Source organism: Fukomys damarensis, unplaced genomic scaffold (assembly GCF_012274545.1).
Source record: "Fukomys damarensis isolate Sample0158 unplaced genomic scaffold, DMR_v1.0_HiC HiC_scaffold_23, whole genome shotgun sequence".
Taxonomy (NCBI): domain Eukaryota; kingdom Metazoa; phylum Chordata; class Mammalia; order Rodentia; family Bathyergidae; genus Fukomys; species Fukomys damarensis.
In genome coordinates, this window is record NW_022900935.1 from 26,453,977 (window position 1) to 26,472,944 (window position 18,968).

At 41.5% G+C, this 18,968-nt stretch overlaps 2 protein-coding genes across 4 annotated transcripts in view; one reads left to right on the forward strand and one right to left on the reverse strand.

The window, feature by feature from the left end:
- LOC104852520 (cytochrome P450 4A10) overlaps positions 1-9,845 on the reverse strand; it is a 12,616-nt gene extending 2,771 nt beyond the window's left edge. For 2 of the 3 annotated variants that reach the window (XM_033767235.1, XM_019205416.1), the window contains exons 1-12: positions 9,580-9,843; positions 8,162-8,303; positions 7,482-7,526; positions 6,825-6,952; positions 6,061-6,185; positions 5,138-5,292; positions 4,613-4,719; positions 4,322-4,512; positions 4,085-4,218; positions 2,842-2,906; positions 2,650-2,726; positions 192-365 (exon numbers count right to left, since the gene is read on the reverse strand). In XM_033767235.1, the coding sequence (XP_033623126.1) occupies positions 197-365; positions 2,650-2,726; positions 2,842-2,906; positions 4,085-4,218; positions 4,322-4,512; positions 4,613-4,719; positions 5,138-5,292; positions 6,061-6,185; positions 6,825-6,952; positions 7,482-7,526; positions 8,162-8,303; positions 9,580-9,768 (1,527 nt within the window). In that variant the 5' untranslated portion in view covers positions 9,769-9,843 and the 3' untranslated portion in view covers positions 192-196. Of the gene's footprint in view, positions 1-191; positions 366-2,649; positions 2,727-2,841; positions 2,907-4,084; positions 4,219-4,321; positions 4,513-4,612; positions 4,720-5,137; positions 5,293-5,992; positions 6,186-6,824; positions 6,953-7,481; positions 7,527-8,161; positions 8,304-9,579 lie in introns of all 3 variants that reach the window. The other variant, XM_019205417.1, reaches the window with a different exon arrangement.
- The window catches only part of LOC104852519 (cytochrome P450 4X1), a 107,374-nt gene continuing 96,715 nt past the window's right edge, over positions 8,310-18,968 (forward strand). Inside the window, exon 1 of the mRNA XM_010610256.3 lies at positions 8,310-9,511. Within this exon, the coding sequence (XP_010608558.1) occupies positions 9,509-9,511 (3 nt within the window). The 5' untranslated portion in view covers positions 8,310-9,508. The remainder of the gene's footprint in view (positions 9,512-18,968) is intronic.

Sequence of the window (18,968 nt, forward strand, 5' to 3'; positions counted from 1 at the left end):
GAAGATATGTACAGGCAAACTGGTAAGGAGCCTAAGGAAAAGTGAGAGAGAGAAGGGCAGACAGAAAGGAGGCAGGACAACAGGAAGATGAGCAGGTAGAAAGCAGATGAATGGACAGGCTGGGGAGAGAAGCAGGTGACAGGAAGATCAGATAGTAGGCACGAGACCCTCAGAGCCTGTTGTTGACTCACCAGGGTTAGTGGAGCTTCCTAAGATGAAGGTGGATCCCATTCTTGGACTTCAACACAATTCGTGGTATTGGGAAGGGGACCCTGGTGGGATCTGGCAGTAGCTCAAAACGGAGCAGGGTCAGGGCCACAGCCAACTTCAGTTCATTCATGGCAAATTGTTTCCCAATGCAGTTCCTGGGCCAGTGAGTGACAGTGCAGTGAGATGTGGACTCCGGCCCTGTTCTGAGCTGGTCAGGCACTGGTACCTGAGCCCCAGCGCAGAGCTGGACATTTAGTTCATATGCCCAGCCTGATCCCTTTCCTTACAGGCATGCAAAGCTCTGCCACAGGCTTTGGTTTACCCTCTTCTGACCTTTGACAGAACCTTCTATTTGTACGTGGCTACCCCTGGCCTTCTGCTCTCACAGGCACAGAATCTGCCCTGCCCCCACACCCTACAAGAGGGAAAGTCTGATCACTTGAATCATTTCAAATGTTAATTATTAGTTAGTTCATTCCATTAGGGGTTCCAAGAAACTTTCTAAGAGAGGAGTCAAATGTTAATGAGGAACCTCTTTTGGGGGGCATCAGTTTAGGGACTGGCAAACTGCAGGCCCATCTGCCTTGAACTCAGTGGCCAGACTCCTGCCTCCCTCTATGGCCTCAGGCCCCCCACATCTGCATCCTTCTAGTTCTATTCCAGACATTTCCCTTTTGCCTTCAGTGTTTTCATCTGAGACTTCTCTGGTGTCCCTGCACCTACCCCCCATTGATCCTTCCGTGTCCTCATCAGTCAGGACAGTGTCCAGATGGTTCCGCTGCATCCATGTCCTCTATGTCTGCTTTGTCACACAACTCCTACCTTGGTAGCACCATGTTCTAGCTCAGCTCATGTTGCTGAGGTCACTGAACATGTTTACCCTCCGACTCTGCCTCTATGTCCTTAAGGCTCAGGCAAATGCCCAGCTTGTCATCATCCCTGCTCCACTCTCCCTCTCCTTCCTAGGGCTCTCCTGGCACCATTGGTCCTTTTTCAAGGACACATCACAATCCAGAGACCGAGATAGTGCCAGGAACATGGAACATCCCACTAAGAGTGAAAGAATAAAGAAAGGAATGATGTGTGCCTTCAGCATGGATATTCCTTCTGTAGAACACATTTTTGTCCTTGGCTGAACTCTTGAGAGATGGTATCTTTAATCTGTGCTCCTGTTACCTAATACAGGACTAGGCACACAGAAACTGGCTTAAAACCTCCTTTTATATTTGAATTAAATTAATTAACTTCACTAGATTTGAAGAATTCAATTTAGTTAAATTTAAAATAATGTAAGAAATTTACCCAAAAACTGAGCATGAAACATAGGAAACTAGTACTCTCCTGTCCTCTAGTGGCAGCAATATGATTTGCAGCCAATATAGGAGGAAGTACTGTTTTAGGATTAACAGTCAATTCCTACAAAGCCAACTTCTTAAAAGACAAGTTTCCCAAAGCCTGTTCTATGAAAGCTGTTTCCCATTTGAGGAATTCATAGAGGTATTGACTTAGAAAAGTCAATACTTCTTCTCTATAAAGATTAGAGTAAGTTACATCCCACTAGATAATTCCTAAAGCCTCTGGGTTTTATCACAGAAGCCCTTTTGCAGTGCATTTGTCCAACTCAGCAGCTGCTTCAACTGTGTTTTATATTTTGCACAGAAAGAATCTCTCAAATGCTATGTAGTATATAGAGAGTAGTGGTTTTCTCTCAAAGGCAGTTTACTGTCCCCATTTTAATGCTTTTTATTCAAGGTAGGACTACATGGGGTCTAACTGTAATTTCAAGGTATTTATGTCTTTGTCTGTCCAGTTTTGACACCTGGGAAAGTTGTAAGAATGTGAACATTAACATGCAGCCAAAAATTGTGTTGGGAGAGACTGAAAATATGTTGTAAAACTTTCTCTAATGGGTTACTGTAAAATTTTGAAATCTGACTGAAGAATTGGCAGATAGCAGGCACCCAGAAAACAAACCCAGGCAAACTAATCACTCGCTGCAGTGATGTGAGAAACACGGAATAAACTGAAAAGGGTGGTGGCTGGTTTGAGAATGTGTGAGAAGACTCTGCCCTTTGAGATTCCTGGCAATCAGAAAGCACATCACCTGAACTTAAACTCACAGGAGAATTTCTAATTCCTAATATCATACTTCTAATTTGAGGAAAGCACCAGGACACACTGGAATGTGTAATGTCTGCTGACACTGAGTTTGGCTGGCATTTGGGACGGGTGCTGGGCCAAGGTCTCTGTGATATGCCACAAAATGCCCCCTTCCTTCTGTGCACAGATGCATCCACACAAAGCTTCTTTTCCACAACACCTACAGAGAAGAGTGTGTCTGAAGATGTCATACATAAGCATAGGAAGTAACAAACAGAAGGGAATGCTACAAGTATTACCCTCATCCCCTATTACCCAGTTACCACACAGACACCTCACCTTGGTCCTCCTGAGAAAGGCAGGAATGAGTGGCTATGTCGGGGAGAATCAGGTGCAAATCGGGAAGGGTCAAACACCTACAGAAAGAGAACCAGAGCCAGGAAAGGTAGGGGTCAAGCCCCTTCTCCCAAACCACAAGGGGACAGGAAGCACAGTACCTTCCCTGACCTCCCTTCCTTGGGGGCCTCATACCTCAGGGTTTGGCCACACCTTCGGATTGTGATGAAGGGCATAAATGGAAAGTGTGATCACGAAACCTAGGGGGGAGGTAAGACACAGAGAAAAGACTGATTATACCCATGGGGTTGGTTGCTAGTCCCTCAACCAGCACAAAAGGTCTGAGTGCCAAAATGATCATTTTGATCAGAGTGATCTTAATGCAAAAGGTAAGGGTGGACTTGCTTAATTACCTGAGCACAGATGAGGAGCAGAAAACTATGACGCTGAGAGAGAAGCAAGAAAGAATTGTACCTTACTTTTTCAAACAAATCAAATGGGAACTTATGTTGATAAAAGATAAGATATGCCACTGAGAAGCACATGTTAATTCACTCAGTCCTCACAACAACACTTCAAGAAAAGCATTGTTTTATCCCATGTTTCAAACTAAGTTTCAGAGAGAAATTTTCAGTGATTGAACAGGTAGGATGTGGTGGGTCCGGGATTCATGCCTAATAGGGGTGTGAATCAACAGGTGGTTTGCTACCACTGCAGGGGTCTTAGGTCTGGTCATCAGCTGCTTTCTGCCTTCAACTTGAGGCCTTCTCAGTGACTGGACCACATATGACCCATGACATAGAATTCATTCATCATTTTCTCAGCTCAAGGCAAGAACTGCATTTCTCTAGCCCTTATGTGATTCTCTTGCCATCTTCCACATGTTAGGGAATAGAATTTTAGAGGCTCAAATCTAAATACTGCCTTTTTTTGTGGAGAAGTTTCTACAGATCTATATTTACATCATATTTACTGACCTGTCTATATAGTTCTTCACACCTTTTTTCAAACCAAGCATTTGATGCGTTGTATCGAATATAGAGGATGATTTTAAAAAGATGTGACAGTGAAGACATATGAAGAAGAGGTATGGTCACAAATCATGTAACATTGGGTTCTAGAATTGGAATATAAAGCGTTAGAATCACAAAATATCACCAGGACCAAACTGGAATTAACCGCAGTATTATTAGACCACAGATTCTAAAGAAGAATGAATGTTAGCTAAAGAAAAAGAGAGGATTAGGATAGTAGCCATGCACAATATCAGATCAGAAGGAACTTTATAGGTCATTTAGGCTTATGTCCTACATGGATGCACTCTATAAGTAAGAAGCATTCACTTATTGACAATAAAGAAAGACCCAGCAAGGCTCAGAACTGCTGAAGCACATCTTATCCCTGAGGGAAAGCTTAAGTGATTCTGAGAAGGTTATACCTTTGGGTAAAAAGTGCCCATCAGGGAAGGTTATAGGTTTGCTGAGCTCTCTGACAACACTTGGAACTGGTGGGTAGAGCCTCAGGGCCTCCTTGATGCACATGGTGGTATGGGGCATCTGGTCGAGGTGTTCCCTGAAATGAAGCTCATCCTGAAGGCCAGGCAAGGCCTGCACAATCTAAGGCCAACTCCCTACCAGAGAGTTTGAGCTCTCTGATCTCTTGAGCTCTTTCTTACCAGGTAATGGAGGATCCATCCCCCAGGAGGCTCTGCACCTCCTCTCTGCACCTCTGTTGATGCTTAGGGTGCATGGCAAGAGCATAGAAGATCCAGGAAATGCCACTGGCTGTGGTGTCATGGCCCTCAAACATGAAGGTGTCCACCTCAGCACGCAGGTCATGGTCAGATAAGCTGCTCCCATTCTCTGTCTGGGGTGAGACACAGGTAACTGATATAATATATGGAACAGGATTTGTCCCTGTTTTGTGATTTTGAGCAAAGCACTAGGCCTCTCCCACACACACTCACTTTGGCAAACAGGAGGATGTCCAGAAAATCCAAGCGCCTCTTTTTTCTGACCTTCTCCAGCTCTCCCTCATTCTGCAGCTGAGCCATCCTCTGCTTTATTACTCGGTCTGTCCCAGAACAAGTTACCAGGTAGAGAGAGCCAAGAGCTACAGCAACCTAGAGGAAACCCATATGTATGCCCCCCACCCAATCTGGAAGTGCTGCAGAGCTCAGCATGAGTGTGGTGTGTGGGTCAGGAGTGGGAATTCAGCAGCATTTGATGCAAGACAAGTTTCCCTCAGGAGCACAGCCCACAGAGCCCTTCTTCAATGTTGTGCAGCATCAGCAATGTGAAAGCACAGGTAATTCCCTGCACGTTATCTGACACCTTCACATCTCAGCTCCCTTGTACTAAGGAAGTACAAGCATGAGTGTGTCTCAGGTTCTGCAGGGGCACCAGTGGGCCTGGCTCTGCATGAAGGGTTGATGGTCCCATCGGGCTAAGTCTGGTAAAAGGGAGGGGGGTACAGGAGGACGAGACAGAACCTGTGTGCTCATGGGCAAGCTGGCTGGCATATTTGGACCATCGACCATTAGAAGACAGACTGTAGATGGTGTCATTCTGGTGAAAGACATTCCTCACACGGGAATAAAACAGGTTGTTCAAGTCCCCAATGGCTTGGATGTAGGACTGGGATTCCCTGAGGGAGAAGACAGATTGAATTGAGAGAGGATGTCTGACTTGATGGTAAAGTGGTAATTCCCTCAAAGGTAGGGACACACAGCACTGAAGCATGTGTTACTTCTGTCTTACAGCCATTGTGGTCCTTGGGCCTCTAGAAGATGGCATGAGCATAAGTCACACATGTGTAAATACCGAATAGTTTCTCTGTATTATTATGTATTATGCAATAATACATAAGATCCTAATAACATTACTGACATTGTGAAATGGGAAGAAAGGGCCTAAAGGTGTAGGGAAGGTGGGATGGATAGGGGAAGGGTAATAAGGGAAAAGAAAAAAATGTGAGATAAAGAAAAGATGGAAATAAAGTGCTTCTAGATGGGGAGGGGAGGAGGGGGTGAAGGGAGGGCAGGGACAAGGGGAAAAAATGAGAACCAAGACCTGTCATGTAGAGGTACAAGATCCCAACAATGAATGTAACTGTACTGTATCGCTAAAATGTACCAATAAACTCAATTAAAACTGAAAAAAAAAACAAAAAAGAAGATGGCATGAGCATCTGGGCTTCCAGCCATGCTGGGAATCAGAGCTATGTGTCTGGGGTAGGGTTGGATCTAGAATGGAATTACAGTAGGCCGAGGGCTAGAGCTAGAATCTTGCTTTGTAGTAGGAATAGTACAAAGCAATGGTTGGTTGTACCAGGTTAGCTCCCTCACCTGCCTCTCAGGTGATTCCATATCAGTAGCAAGAATAAGGGCCTTGTAGCCAAAAGCCTACCACTGACCCATCCAGTTGGACACTGCCCTGGTAGCTGAAGGCGCACTTCATGATAGAGTCCAGTGTCATCAAGGAGATGTGTTGAAAGATCTCCAGAGGAGAGTCCTGACTGATGAGCCGCTCCCATTTGTCCTATGGTGGAAGGGTAACATTGACTTTCTAGTTTTCTCCAGAATTCCTGTGTTAAATAGACTAGGCGTTTTTCCTATACTTCTAGATTCTCACAAATCACTTAAAAATTAAGCATAGCAGTCTATAAGTCCTGAAATAAATTTGGAATGTTGGCAACCAGCTATGTTTGTTTTGGCTTTTTTTTTCTTTATTATCAAAACATATTTTCAGGGCTTAAAGGGGAAGAGGATTCTTTAATGTTCTGACAACTGAGCTTGAACTGAGGGAGTAGTAGGATTCCAATTTTAGAAAACAAGTGTCTCAAAGATAAAGAAAATCTGTTTCAATTGTGGCCACTTTTAATGGGGGCTTTCAGTAACTTTGGTTCTTGTTTACTCTCTAAAAAGTTTTCTGAGAACAGTTGGATCAGAATCAGTCTCAGCAAGACATGATGGTATGGGAGGTTGACGGAGAATGTGGATTTGGTGTCTGTTTCACTGTGTGTTACTCAAAATTCACCCAGAAACCATGTGCTCCAGGAAATTAAGTGGTATTCTCTTAGGTTCACTGGGCCACTGAAGCTGCCCTTGTTGTTCAGGCCAGTCAGGGACAAGTAGTTCTGCTGTTTGGCAGCAGTAACTTGGCAAGAGACAGACTCACCAACATCACTCGAACAGAGTCAGCCATGGTTTCCACGTAGGGCTTCAGGATGTCATAGTGGAAGGCTGGGGTCAACATCCGCCGGTGCTGGAGCCATGTCTGGCCATTCAATAGGAGCAAACCATACCCTGGGCCAGAGATGGGTGTTTGTGTGCATGTGTGCACGTGTGTGTGTGTGTGTGTGTGTGTGTGTGTGTGTGTGTGTGTGAGAATCAGATCAGATCCTGGATAATTTGGGAGGAACTGTGCTGGGGAACTGGTGCAGACAACCCTCAGGAAGGCAGAATTTCTCGGACAAGGCAGGAAGGACACATACATTCAGGAATGTGGATTTCCCACTTGGGTTGGTCCATCTGCTGTGATTATGGCAACTCTTAGATAAAGGTTAAAAAAGTGTTGAGGGCAGGTCAAGGAGGGGCATAAATAGATGCCAGGCTGGCAATATTTCAAGAGATGTGGCAGAAGCTGAGCTTCAGGAGGACTCATTTCAGCATTAGGAGGGAATAAGAGTCTGATGAGAAGAAGAACAGTGAGGGTTGATAGAGGAGTGGTTCACGACAGTGGTGTCTGGGTATCCGTTGTCCTCTATAAGCCAGAGACATGGTGCTTGGGAAACTTACTGGGCAGGGACTGTGCTCGTATCTTAGATATACATACCAATCCAGGGTGCCAGGAATCTGTAGGCAGAATTGGCCTTTGGATCTGAAAGACAAGCAAGGAAACCGAGGCCCAAATAATGTGGCCCTGAGGAAACTGATGTTCAGGCCACGGGTTGTCATGAATTCTTGATGCCTGCCGGTTGGCAGTTTGTGCCATGTTACCTCCCATTGCTTCCAATCCCTTCTAAGTCTGTCCTGACTCTCAGTTTGTCTCAGGAAGGTAGGCTTCTTGTACTAGAAGATGAACACTCCCAGGACTGTGATGGGGAACCGGGGAGAAACAATGGCTGCATCCTCATTGCCAGGGAATAAAACAGAGCTTAATTTTCAAGCGTGGATGTTGGTTCAGTCATCTTATGACATAAGATAGGTCACAATTAGAAGTTTCAAACCCAAGTTGCTGTAGATACAGTTGTTTTACAGATTTAGAACAACTTATACAATGGAACTCTTTGATCTGATTTAAAAATAAAGAAAGAAAATTGGCCCCACACAATTGTTTTTAAAATAGTACTGCATAAGAATTGTTGGCCTTGTGCTGAGTTGTGGCCTGGGTGAATGATGGGAAGTGTTTAGGGATGATGGCCAAAGTGTCCTCCTATTCTGGAAATTGACAGGTCAAGGGCATACACTACAGGGCAAGGAGCTTCTCTTGCTAGAAAGAGGTTTCACTCTCACCTGATCTCCCCAGAATCAGTTTCATGTAGTCAGGGTCATAGATTACCAGGTGAGCTCTGCTTCCCCAGAACCAGCGAGGAAAGGCACTTGGGAATTCCTCTATCCATTTCAGCACCTGTGGCAGCTCCTGGTCTGGGGGGATCTGTCACCAAGGGAAAGAAAACTCAGCAAGGATTTTCGTTTAGTTCCAGCCCATGCAGTTGAGTGAAAGGCAGGGCTACCACAGGGACGGAGCTGTGGATCATTAAATAAAAGTTAGGAATTTGGAGCTGGTTGCATAACCTATCTGTGCTGTCATCCACACTTTGCTGTTTGCTAGGACTTTCCCTAAGCCAGAATCTGTGCCCCATTAGATGGAAGCTGTCTGAGAGAAGCAAGGTGTATAAGAGGCCTAGTTCTCCTTCTGAGCTCCATATCCTTCATCTCTCCTTAAGTGTATTCAATGCACAACCCCTTGCTGAGCTCCTCTCCCTGAAGTCTCTTATCTAGCCAAGAGGTGGCATTGCAGGGAGTCATTGCTGTCTCTCTGCAGCCCCCAGGCTGCTCCCTTCTCTCCTTCCTTGGTGACTCAACGGCCTTTGCCAGCTCCAATGATCTCATAGCACAAGGAGAGTGGAGGCCAAGCTGGTAGCTAAAAACACTGCTTAATGAGCAACTCTAATATCAGTCTTCCTCATCAGCAGGAATTGTGCTGCCCATGACCTTCAGGATATTAGCCTCCAATATCACCCATTTTGGAGATCCTTTCAGTTTTGGGCAAATCTAGCTAGTTGGTCCCTCCACCTGACATCATAACCCTACCTGTTAAGAGTTTGCTTGTGGCCTGACACCTCCTGAGATTTATGTTTACCATGAACCCCTCAGGGCCGGGATCCCATCACCCTGATATCTGTAACCCCAGGCAAACTCAGGCCCATGCACAGAGGTTGGCATCAAATGACCGGAGCAGGGTGGAAGCATAGTTCTAAGCCAGAAACACTTAGAAACCTGGCTGATTCCAGCACTCTGAGATCCTAAGGCAGGGCGGAAAGTTTGAGCCCAGCCCGGGCAATTCAGACTAAGCAAGGTTCTGTCTCAAAATAAAATAAATAAGGGCAAGTTTTTTGAGAGAAGCTGAGGGAGCTGGGGGAGTTCACCTTGGAAAGGATGAATCTCAGGAAGGGCCAGCCATAGCCCCTCCAAGTGCAGGGCTAACACCACCGGTGACAGATCTGCACAAGGAAGGAGCAGGTGACAGACCCAAGCAACAGCTGGACCAGCTTCTTGTGAAGGAGTGAGATCCCTGAGGCCGAGATGAGCCCAGCCTGAGAGGAGCTGGGTGCTCCCTGAGTACCACATGACTGCTACATGGTAGGTTTGTCCTGTGGGTTGCTGGCTAGGCTGAGTGCCCCGGCTTCCCTGCTATCCCCCTTCCTTACCTTGTGCCCAAAGAGCCAGTGGGAGGGTGCACTCGGGAACTGCTGGAGAGCTTTGAGTAGCCATTGTCTGTGCAGGTAGAGCTGGGCTGCCTTGAACAGTAGCAGAAGCAGGGCGAGCAGGGAGGCCACTTGGAGGAGCCCAGAAATGCTTCCTGGGAATCTGGTGGGGTTGAATGCAGAGATGCCCATGGTGCAGTGGCTTCTGGATCACTGGCAGGTCCGTCCTATTACTTACCTACCTGACCTGTTTTATGGAGTATTGCTGGTCAACCTGTGGGAGGGAGAACTTTGAGGGCGGAGCTTTAGTAACAGTTTACAAACTTGGCCAATCTATATTGGAAGGTAGAAAATGCTTTGTCAGCTGTGATAATCATCAGGCACACACCCACTTTCCCCCTCTATCGTGCACAAATATTTATTTATTCATTTATCTGTTTATTTTCCTTTTTAAATTGAATGTCATTTATTATTATTTTTCTTGTACATATACATAGGACACTGTGTAATATTTTGATACAGAGTATTCTGATCAAATCCGGTTAAGTATTACCTCCACATCTTTAAACATTTATCATTTCTTTCTTCTTTACTTTTGCAAAAGTTTCATGTTTTAAGTGTAAACATGCTTATTCCCCCCCAAAAAACAGCTGTACTTTTAACGGTATCTAAAGTAAGAGTCCCAGGCTCTGGGCCTCTTCCAAGGGTTTATTAAGGCTACCGCTTCATTCACCTCAACGGAGAGTTCCTTAAGTTCTCTCAATAAATGTGACACCTGCACATTTTCTTCTGAATTGCCAAGTCCAAGTTCTCCCAGCCGATGGTAGATGATCGTCAGTACACACAGCAGAGCATCTAGGTACTGATGCCTGTCTCCCTCCAGGAGAGAAAGGTGGATCAATCTCAAGGGAAACTAGTGGCTTTTGGTGACCCGAAATGTGGGGAAAATCTTGTATTGCTCCTTAAAGCATTCAGCCATTGCCTGCTGGGGGCTGTGTGTTCCCCTGTGGATGCTGAGTATGTGCACCAGCTCCTGCTTCCTTAGAAAAAGTTTGCAGTTCAGCGCACAAGACTTTTCCTGTAGCTTCTTCCCTTTCCATAACGCTACTAAATTATTTTCTATCTTTTTTTTGGAGTGAGTGAGATGTTATCTGTCTTTATAATTAATGAGGTCAGCACTAGTATTTGGGATTCCCTCATTTCCACCACTTCAGATAAATCTGGGCTCTTTTTGCAGGGTAGTAAGTGATGTGAACTCGGGTTTCCTTGACATTATCTCTTCTGATCGTGGAGTCTTTCTCACCATGCTTCTGTCATTAATGGCAGCGAGGTTCAGCTCCTGTGGGGCCATGCTCCACCCCTTTGGCAACATGGACTTTAGGTTTCCCTTCCTGACCCCATTGCTATCTTTGTTTTGTGAGGCAGGATGGATTTCCTTTCATCTTTAGGCATCTTCTCACTGGTTTTTAACTCTTTTGCTTCAGGAGACATTTTGGTTGTTTTCTTCTCCTATTAAAGTATGGGGAATTGACACTGTTCTTGTCTTGGTGTCACTAGCTGTGTTGGAATCAGTGGTGGAACACTTTCCAGTGCTGTGACCAGAGGAATCTGCCGTTTTCCTGCCTCCCCCTAAATTTGGGCTCTTCAAGTTTGCCCGCCTGCCTGCCTTCTACTTTCTTCCCTCCCTTTCTTTCTTTATTTCCTCCTTCCTTCTTTTCCTATTCCCCCTCTTCCCTCTTTTCTTCCTTCCTTTTTATCACACCTGGTAAAGACACAAAAGAGGACTCCAAAGCTGCTTCAGAAAATTGCAAGAATGAGGGGATAAGTAGGTGTGTTTGAAGTGAGGGGCTTATTTTGAGGAGGGATTAATGGCATGTGTCTTTTACTCTAATGCATTAAAAAATTTAATCATTCACCATATTTTGGTTACACTTGGTACATTTAAGTTCTTGGCCTATTTTGAGTTGGTTTTTGTAATTGGTGAAAGATATAGGTTTAGTTTCATTCTTCTCATGGATATTCAGTTTTCCCACAACCTATTGCTGTCCTCTCTCCAAATGTATGTTTTTGATACCTTGTTGAAGATGACTTGGATGTAGATATGTGGATTTTCAGCTGATTTCTCTCCTCTGTTACATTTGTTTATGTGTCAGAGCCATGCTGTTTTGGCTGCTATAACTTTGTAGTGTGTTTTTTTGGTCAGGTATTATATAATGCCTTCAACTTTGCTCTTTTCGTTCAATATTGCTTTGGGTATTTGAGGTCTTTTGTTTTTCTATGTGAATTTTTTGGCTTTTTTTCCTATTTCTGTGAAGAATACTATTGATATTTTGGTAGGGATTGCACTGACTACATGAATTGCTTTAGGTACTGTGGACTAATATTTTAGCATGATTTATTCTTCCAATCCATGAACAGGGGATCTCGTCACAATTTTTGCATTCTGAATTTCTTTCACCAGTGCTTTATAGTTTTCATCATAGAGATCATTCCCCTACCTTGTTAAATATAATGACCTCATTAAATATATTCACAGGTATTTCATTTTATTTTTATGGCAATTGTGAGATTGCTTCCTTGTTTCTTTTTTTTGAAAAAAAATCATTTTGTATGTACAAAAATGCTACTGCTTCTGCAAATTTACTGAATTTGTTTGAACTTTTTAAATGAAATCTATACATTTTTCTAGATATAAAGTCATGTCATCTTTGAAAAAGCATTTTACTCCCACTTTTCTTATTTGGATGTCCTTTATTTCTTTATTTTGCCTGGTGTTCTAAGGCTTCCAATACTATGTTGAATAGGAACAGTGAAATGAACAACTTTACCTTGGTCTAGATCTTAGTGGAAATAATTTCACCTTTCCTAGTTCAATATGATGTTACATGTAGGTTTGTCACTGTTAGACGTTATTGTGTTGAACTAATTTCTTTCTATAACTAGTTTTTAAGGACTTTTACACTTGATCTGAGCCATAAGGCCAAGAAGCAATCTTGAGGACTTTTCTTGGGGGGTGTACCGGGGGGTTCAACTCAGGACCTTGCATTGGCAAGGCAGGTAGTAGAACCACTGAGCTAAATGCCTGGCCTTGTGATGTTGAGGACTTTTTTTGTTTTGTTTTGTTTTGTTCTTTTTATTGAGTTTATTGGTACAATCTAGGTCTACAATACAGTTACATTCATTACTGCGGTCCTGTACCTTTGCATGACAGGTCTTGGTTCTCATTTTTTCTCCTTGTCCCTGCCCTCCCTTCACCCCCTCCTCCTTTCCCCATTAAAAACACTCTATTTCCATTTTTTCATTTTCTCATATATTTTCTTTTCCCTTATTTCCTTTCCCCTACCCTTCCCACTTTCCCTACACCTTTAGCCCTTTTCTTCCTATTTCACACTCTTAATTATCCCATTAGGATCTTGCGTACTATTACAGTTTTTCACACCAGAGAAACTATTCGGTATTTACACATATGTGACTTATTTATTTCACTTGAGCATATCATCAATATGTGTCCATTTTCCTATGAATGACTCTAATTTCTCATTCTTTATGGCTGAGTAGTATTCCATTTTATAGAAAAACCACATCTTCTTTATCCTGTTTCCAACAGATAGGCAGATGGGCTGTTTCCAAGTTTTAGCTATTACAAACTGTGCCGCTATAAACACTGGTGCGTATATATCACTGTGGTTTGAGGACTTTTAAAATAAAGGGCTGTTGAGTTTTATCAAAGATTTTTCTGCTTCTAGTGAGGTGACTGTATGGTTTTTATCTTTTATTCTTTTGATTTGATGAATTACATTTATTGGTTTTCATCCTTGCATCATTTGGATAAATTCCATTTGACCATTACATATACATATATGTATCTTAATGTGCCATTATATTTGATTTTCTTATATTTTGTTGAAAAAATTTTCATTTATGTTCATCCAGAATTCTGGTCTACATTCTACTTTCTGTGTTTTCTTATCTAGTTTTTGTATCAGGAAAATGAGGGCATGGTATGATCCATTTAGAACAATTCTTGCTCTTTTAATTTTTTGAAATATTTTGAGAAGAATTGATATTATTTCTTTAAAGATTTAGTGAAATTCAGCAATACGGCCTTTTGATGGGGCACCTGTCAGGGTTTAAAAGCTGCACAACAGCCAGGGTGACCTTCTGTCAGGCCTGGACATGTGGAGCACTGCAATCACAGAAATATAGGTGAGCTCTCCTCTGTGTTTAAGTGCCATGCAGAGGCTGAGATACTCTGATAGCCCCAGCTGGGGTGGCAGTTAGTGCCCAAAGTCTGCACAGTTTCCTGCATGGGACTTCACCCATGAAGTTATTCATGAAATTGCTTCCTAGTTGCTTCCCAGAGGAGCTGGTGGATGGATGGGGCCACTCAGCCTCGGCCCTTTTTTAGGACGAGAAGTGTGCCAGGCACTGCTAGTTAGCCATCTTGCTGATGACATGCTGCTGAGCAATGCTATATGCCAGGCAGGATGGTAGGTACTGGGCACAACAGTGAAGAAAGCAGACACGAACCTTAATTTATGAGAAATTTTCTACTTTACCAAATATTCAGTGGATGGGACTTGTATTATTACCCTTAGTTCACCTACAACAAATTGGTGACAGAGGCAAAATGACAGTTTTGAGAGGAGAACAGCCATTGAGAATCCATAGGGGGATTCGAATTCTGTGTTGAACAACAAAACTGTTTCCTCTAACAGCCTCTGAAACACTCCCAATAGCCTTCACCTTTGCCTTTCCTACTATCGAATAATTCATTATACAACTCAGGGATCTGAAGTTCTTTTCTTTGTCTAAGGATTTACAAGCTCTTTCAAAATCCAGGTTAAAGAGGAATGCACTTATTTACACCTCGTTCTATGGACTTTCCCCACTAGTTCTGTGGTACTTTCTAGCCCTGCGTTCTGCTCTTCCCTATTTACTTGGGACTCTTGCACTTTGACTCTTGCCCTACCCGACTCAACTCCTGCCTTTCAGCCATGGCATGAGGGACACTAGTGCAAATAGCTTTGGAGTCAGAACTGGCTTTAAATTGGGGTTGTGACTATTTTTTTTATTGTTGTTGTCTGTGAAGTTCATTAGTATATTTTAGGTATGCAATATAATGATATTCATCACTGGAAATTTGTACCTTTACATAATATATTTTGGTTCTTATTTTTCCCCATTCCCCTGCCTTCCTTTCAACTCCTCCAATCTTCCCTATTTACGAAGACCTTACTTCCATTTATTTTTTCCTTTTCTCATATTTTCCCTTTCCCTTCTTTCCTTTCCCTACCCTTCCCACTTTCCCTTCCCCTTACACATTTTCTTCCTATTTCAAATTATCTATTATACATTCTGATCCTTATTTACACTTTCACTTTCTCACACCAGAGAAACTATTCAGTATTTACACATGTGTGTCCTACTTATCGCACTTAAGAGTATTGCCCTAATGTACATCCATTTAGCTATAAATGTCTCTATTTTTTCATTCTTTATGGCAGAGTAGTACTCCATTTTATTTAAAAAAAATCACATCTTTATCCAGTCTTCAGTTGATTGGCAGTTGGGCTGTTTCCAAGTTTCAGCTGTTACAATCTCTGGTGCTATAAACATGGTGCATGTATATTGCTGTGTTTTGATTCTTTCAATCCTTTGGGGAAGATACCCAACAGGGGAATAGCCAGGTCAAATGGGGCCTCTAACCCAAGTTTTTAAAAGTATCTCCATATTGATTTCCACAGTGGTTGTAGCAGGCTGCATTCCTACCAGCAATGGAGAAGGGTTCCTTTCTTCCCAGAATCCTGTCAGCATTTGTTATTGATTGGTTTCTTGATAGCAGCTATTCTTTCTGGAGTGAGATGGAATCTCAGTGTTGTCTTTATTTGCATCTCTCAAATGGCCAGTGGCATCAAACATTTTTTCATATGTTTATTTGCCTCTGTTACTTCTTTGTCTGACAAATTTATTTTCATTTCAGATGCCCATTTTTGAACTGGTTCTTTAAATTTGAAGTATCTGATTTTTTAAAAGTTTTTTGTAATGTTTATAGAGGCACAGTTTGCAATAGATAACATTTGGAAATAGCCCATTTGCCCATCAGTTGGAGACTGGATAAAGAAGATGTAGTTTTTCTATAAAATAGAATACTACTCAGCCATAAAGAATGACAAATTAGATTCTTCATAGGAAAATGGATACACATTGAGGATATACTCCTAAGTGAAATAAATAAGTCACACATGTGTAAATACTGAATAGTTTATCTGGTGTGAAAAACTGTAATAGTACCTAGGATCCGAATGAGAAAATTGGCAATGTGAAATAGGAAGAAAAAGGCTAAGGGTGTAGGGAAAGTGGGAAGGGTAGGGAAAAGGTAATAAGGGAAAAGAAAAAATATGAGAAAATAAAAAAAAGGAAATAAAGTGTTTGTAAATGGGGAGAGGAGGAAGGGGTGAAGGGAGGGCAGGGAAAAGGGGAAAAAATGAGAACCAAGACCTGTCATGTAAAGGTATAAGATCCCAACGATGAATGTAACTGTACTGTGTACCTAAAATGTACCAATAAACTCAATGAGAGAGAGAAAAAAGTTCTTTTAACAGAAGTTCACCAGGAGGAGGGAGTAAGAGAAATGGTCACCAAAACAAAGTCATGGAGAGCAAGTGATAGAAACATTATTTCTTCTGTACTAGGAATTAAACCCAGTACCTTCTCACTAAACTATAGCCTCATCACTCAAAATTTTTAAAAATTTGAGATATGATCTTTCTAAATTGCTAAGGTGCCAGGATTGGGTCTGAATTCATTATCCTCCTACCTCAAAATTTTCATCATCAAGCTCTTCATCTTCACTTTTTTTAAATGATTATCTCTTCCAATGTCTGATCCAATGTGCAGAGTGCAGAGAGTTAAATAGGTAATGTATTTCAGAAAGGATCTCTTGTAAGCTAAATCTCCCAGGGGCTATGAGTTTACTTCTGATTGATCCCTCCCTCACTCAGACACTTTTCCCCAACCCTCTCCTTCACTTTTCCTTGAACAAGTGATTCATTACTCTACTTGTGGGGTTGTAATTCTTTGATCCCTGAACTATGATCCTTGTCAAAATCCATGGCAAAGGGGAATGAAAATATTTAGACCTCATTCTAAACTTTGCCCCTGTTCTGAAATTATTTTCCATCCTCAAATATTTGTCAAATGAATGAATGGATGAATGAATGATAAAATGAATTGTTCTACAAGATATTTAGGAAAAGGATTCACTCTCACCTCTCATGGACTCTTGGACCTTGACTCTTTCCCTACCTGGCTCTGTACCAACTTTTCATTTACAGCACAAAGGACACTAATGGAAAAATCTATGAAGTCAGAGAATATGGTTTTGAATTGTGGATGGGACTGTTTCTTTCCCCCTGGAATCCTGAGTTCTTCCTTGTAGTTGGGCTATAAATATGGGAATCATGACAATTCAGTGAGTGGTTAGTATGTTCAGGGCAATGAAAAAGTACCTTACATGCTTTCACAGCAATCATGTATGAGAATTTTTTTCTTTTAAAATCTCATACTATAGATGGGAGATCTAAAGCAGTAATAAGCTAGTGGCTTGACCAAGATTACATAACTGGCATGAGGTGCAGCCAAGATTCTAAATCTGGCAGTCTGGCCCCAGATATTTTACTGTTGAACATTTATGTGAAGGAGATAATAAGTAGATTAAGCTTCCAGTTTATATGGCAGGCCCAAACTTTCTGCCTCATCCATTGTTTCCAAGTAGAATGAATATATAAAAATGAATTACTGTTCCATTTTGGCATAAATATACGAATTAAGTTATGCACACATACAAACTCCCCATAATAAATTTAATCATTGTGTACTGTGAACATGTACTAACAAGAAAAGATTGAGTGTGAAGGACTTGAAGATGAACATTTTTTTCAATCTTTCCTCTTGTAATGTTGTTAGTGACTGTTCCTATAATTTTACATATCCATTTGTTAAAGGGTTTCATATTTCTCTGTGGATTTTTTATTTCATTGATCTGTCTATTTGTGATAGTGGGGTATTGAGGGCCCACATTATAATTGTATTATTGTTTATCTGATATTTAATTTCCAGCAGTGTTTGTTTTATGAATTTGGGTGCACTGTTGTTTGGTGCATATATATTTATAACTGTTATTTCTTCCTGTTGAATAGTTCTCTTAACTGATAGCTAGTGTCTGCTTTTGATTCCTCTGATCAGTTTTGGCTTAAATTTCAAATTTTCTGAAAATAGGATAGTTACTTTTCTGGATTTTGGGTTCCCATTGAGTGAAATATTATTTTCCAACCTTTGACTTTCAGTGTATAATTTGGGGGGGGTGTTAAATGTAGATCCTTTATACAGCATACCATTGGATTTTATTTATTGATCCATTTTGCTATTCTATGTCATTTGATTGGAAAATTGTGACTATTCACATAGATAATTATAACTGACAAATATTGACCTATTCCTGTCATTGTATTATTTTCTTGCTGGTGATTAACATTCTTTCACTTCTACTCAATTGATGACTGTTTAGTTGTATTGGATCTTTTGGCATTGTTAGCTTCATTGTCTATTTCTAGCATATCCTTGAGAATTTTGGGGGGTGTTGGTGTCATGAATTTATTTAGGTGCTCCTTATCAGGTAGGTACCTTATTTCTCTATCAATTTTGAAAGGTAATTTTACTGGATATATCAGTCTGGTTGGAAAGTTGGATTGAAACAGTTCAACCTTACATTATTTTACCTTTAAGGTTTATAAGTCTGTTGTAATTCTAATGGATTTTCATTCATAAGTGATTAATTACTTTTCTCTAATTGGTTTTAAGATTCTACTCTTTGTCATATTTCTGGCATTTTGATGTGATTTGGTGTGGTTCTTTTCTAATCATGACTATTTGGGTTCTATATGCTTCATTCATTTGTGTATTAAATTAATTTCCCTAGTTTGGAAAGTTTTTTGCTATTACTTCTTTAAACGTTTTGTATGCCTGTTGTGCTATCTTCTGATTTTTGCTAATTACAGTTCATATTAGCTTAGTCTTCTTTGCACCATCTAGCAGCTGTTGAATATATTTTTCATATTTTCTTGTTTATGATGTGTCTTTCATTTATTGATCACCAACCACAGCCGTTTTCTAGATCTGACGCTGTCCTTACACTCGTTGCTTCTGCAGCCCATAATTTCAATAGGAGTTTTAGTCTTCTGGATTCTTTTAGAATTATTTTGTAAACACCAATTCTTCTCTATGCTGGGAGTTTATATTTTGCAACTGTTTCTTTAGCTTTGCTAGTTATTTAAATCAGTGTCTTGTGTAGGCTTGGTGATTGTTTGTTTCATTAGGATCATCATCTTAAT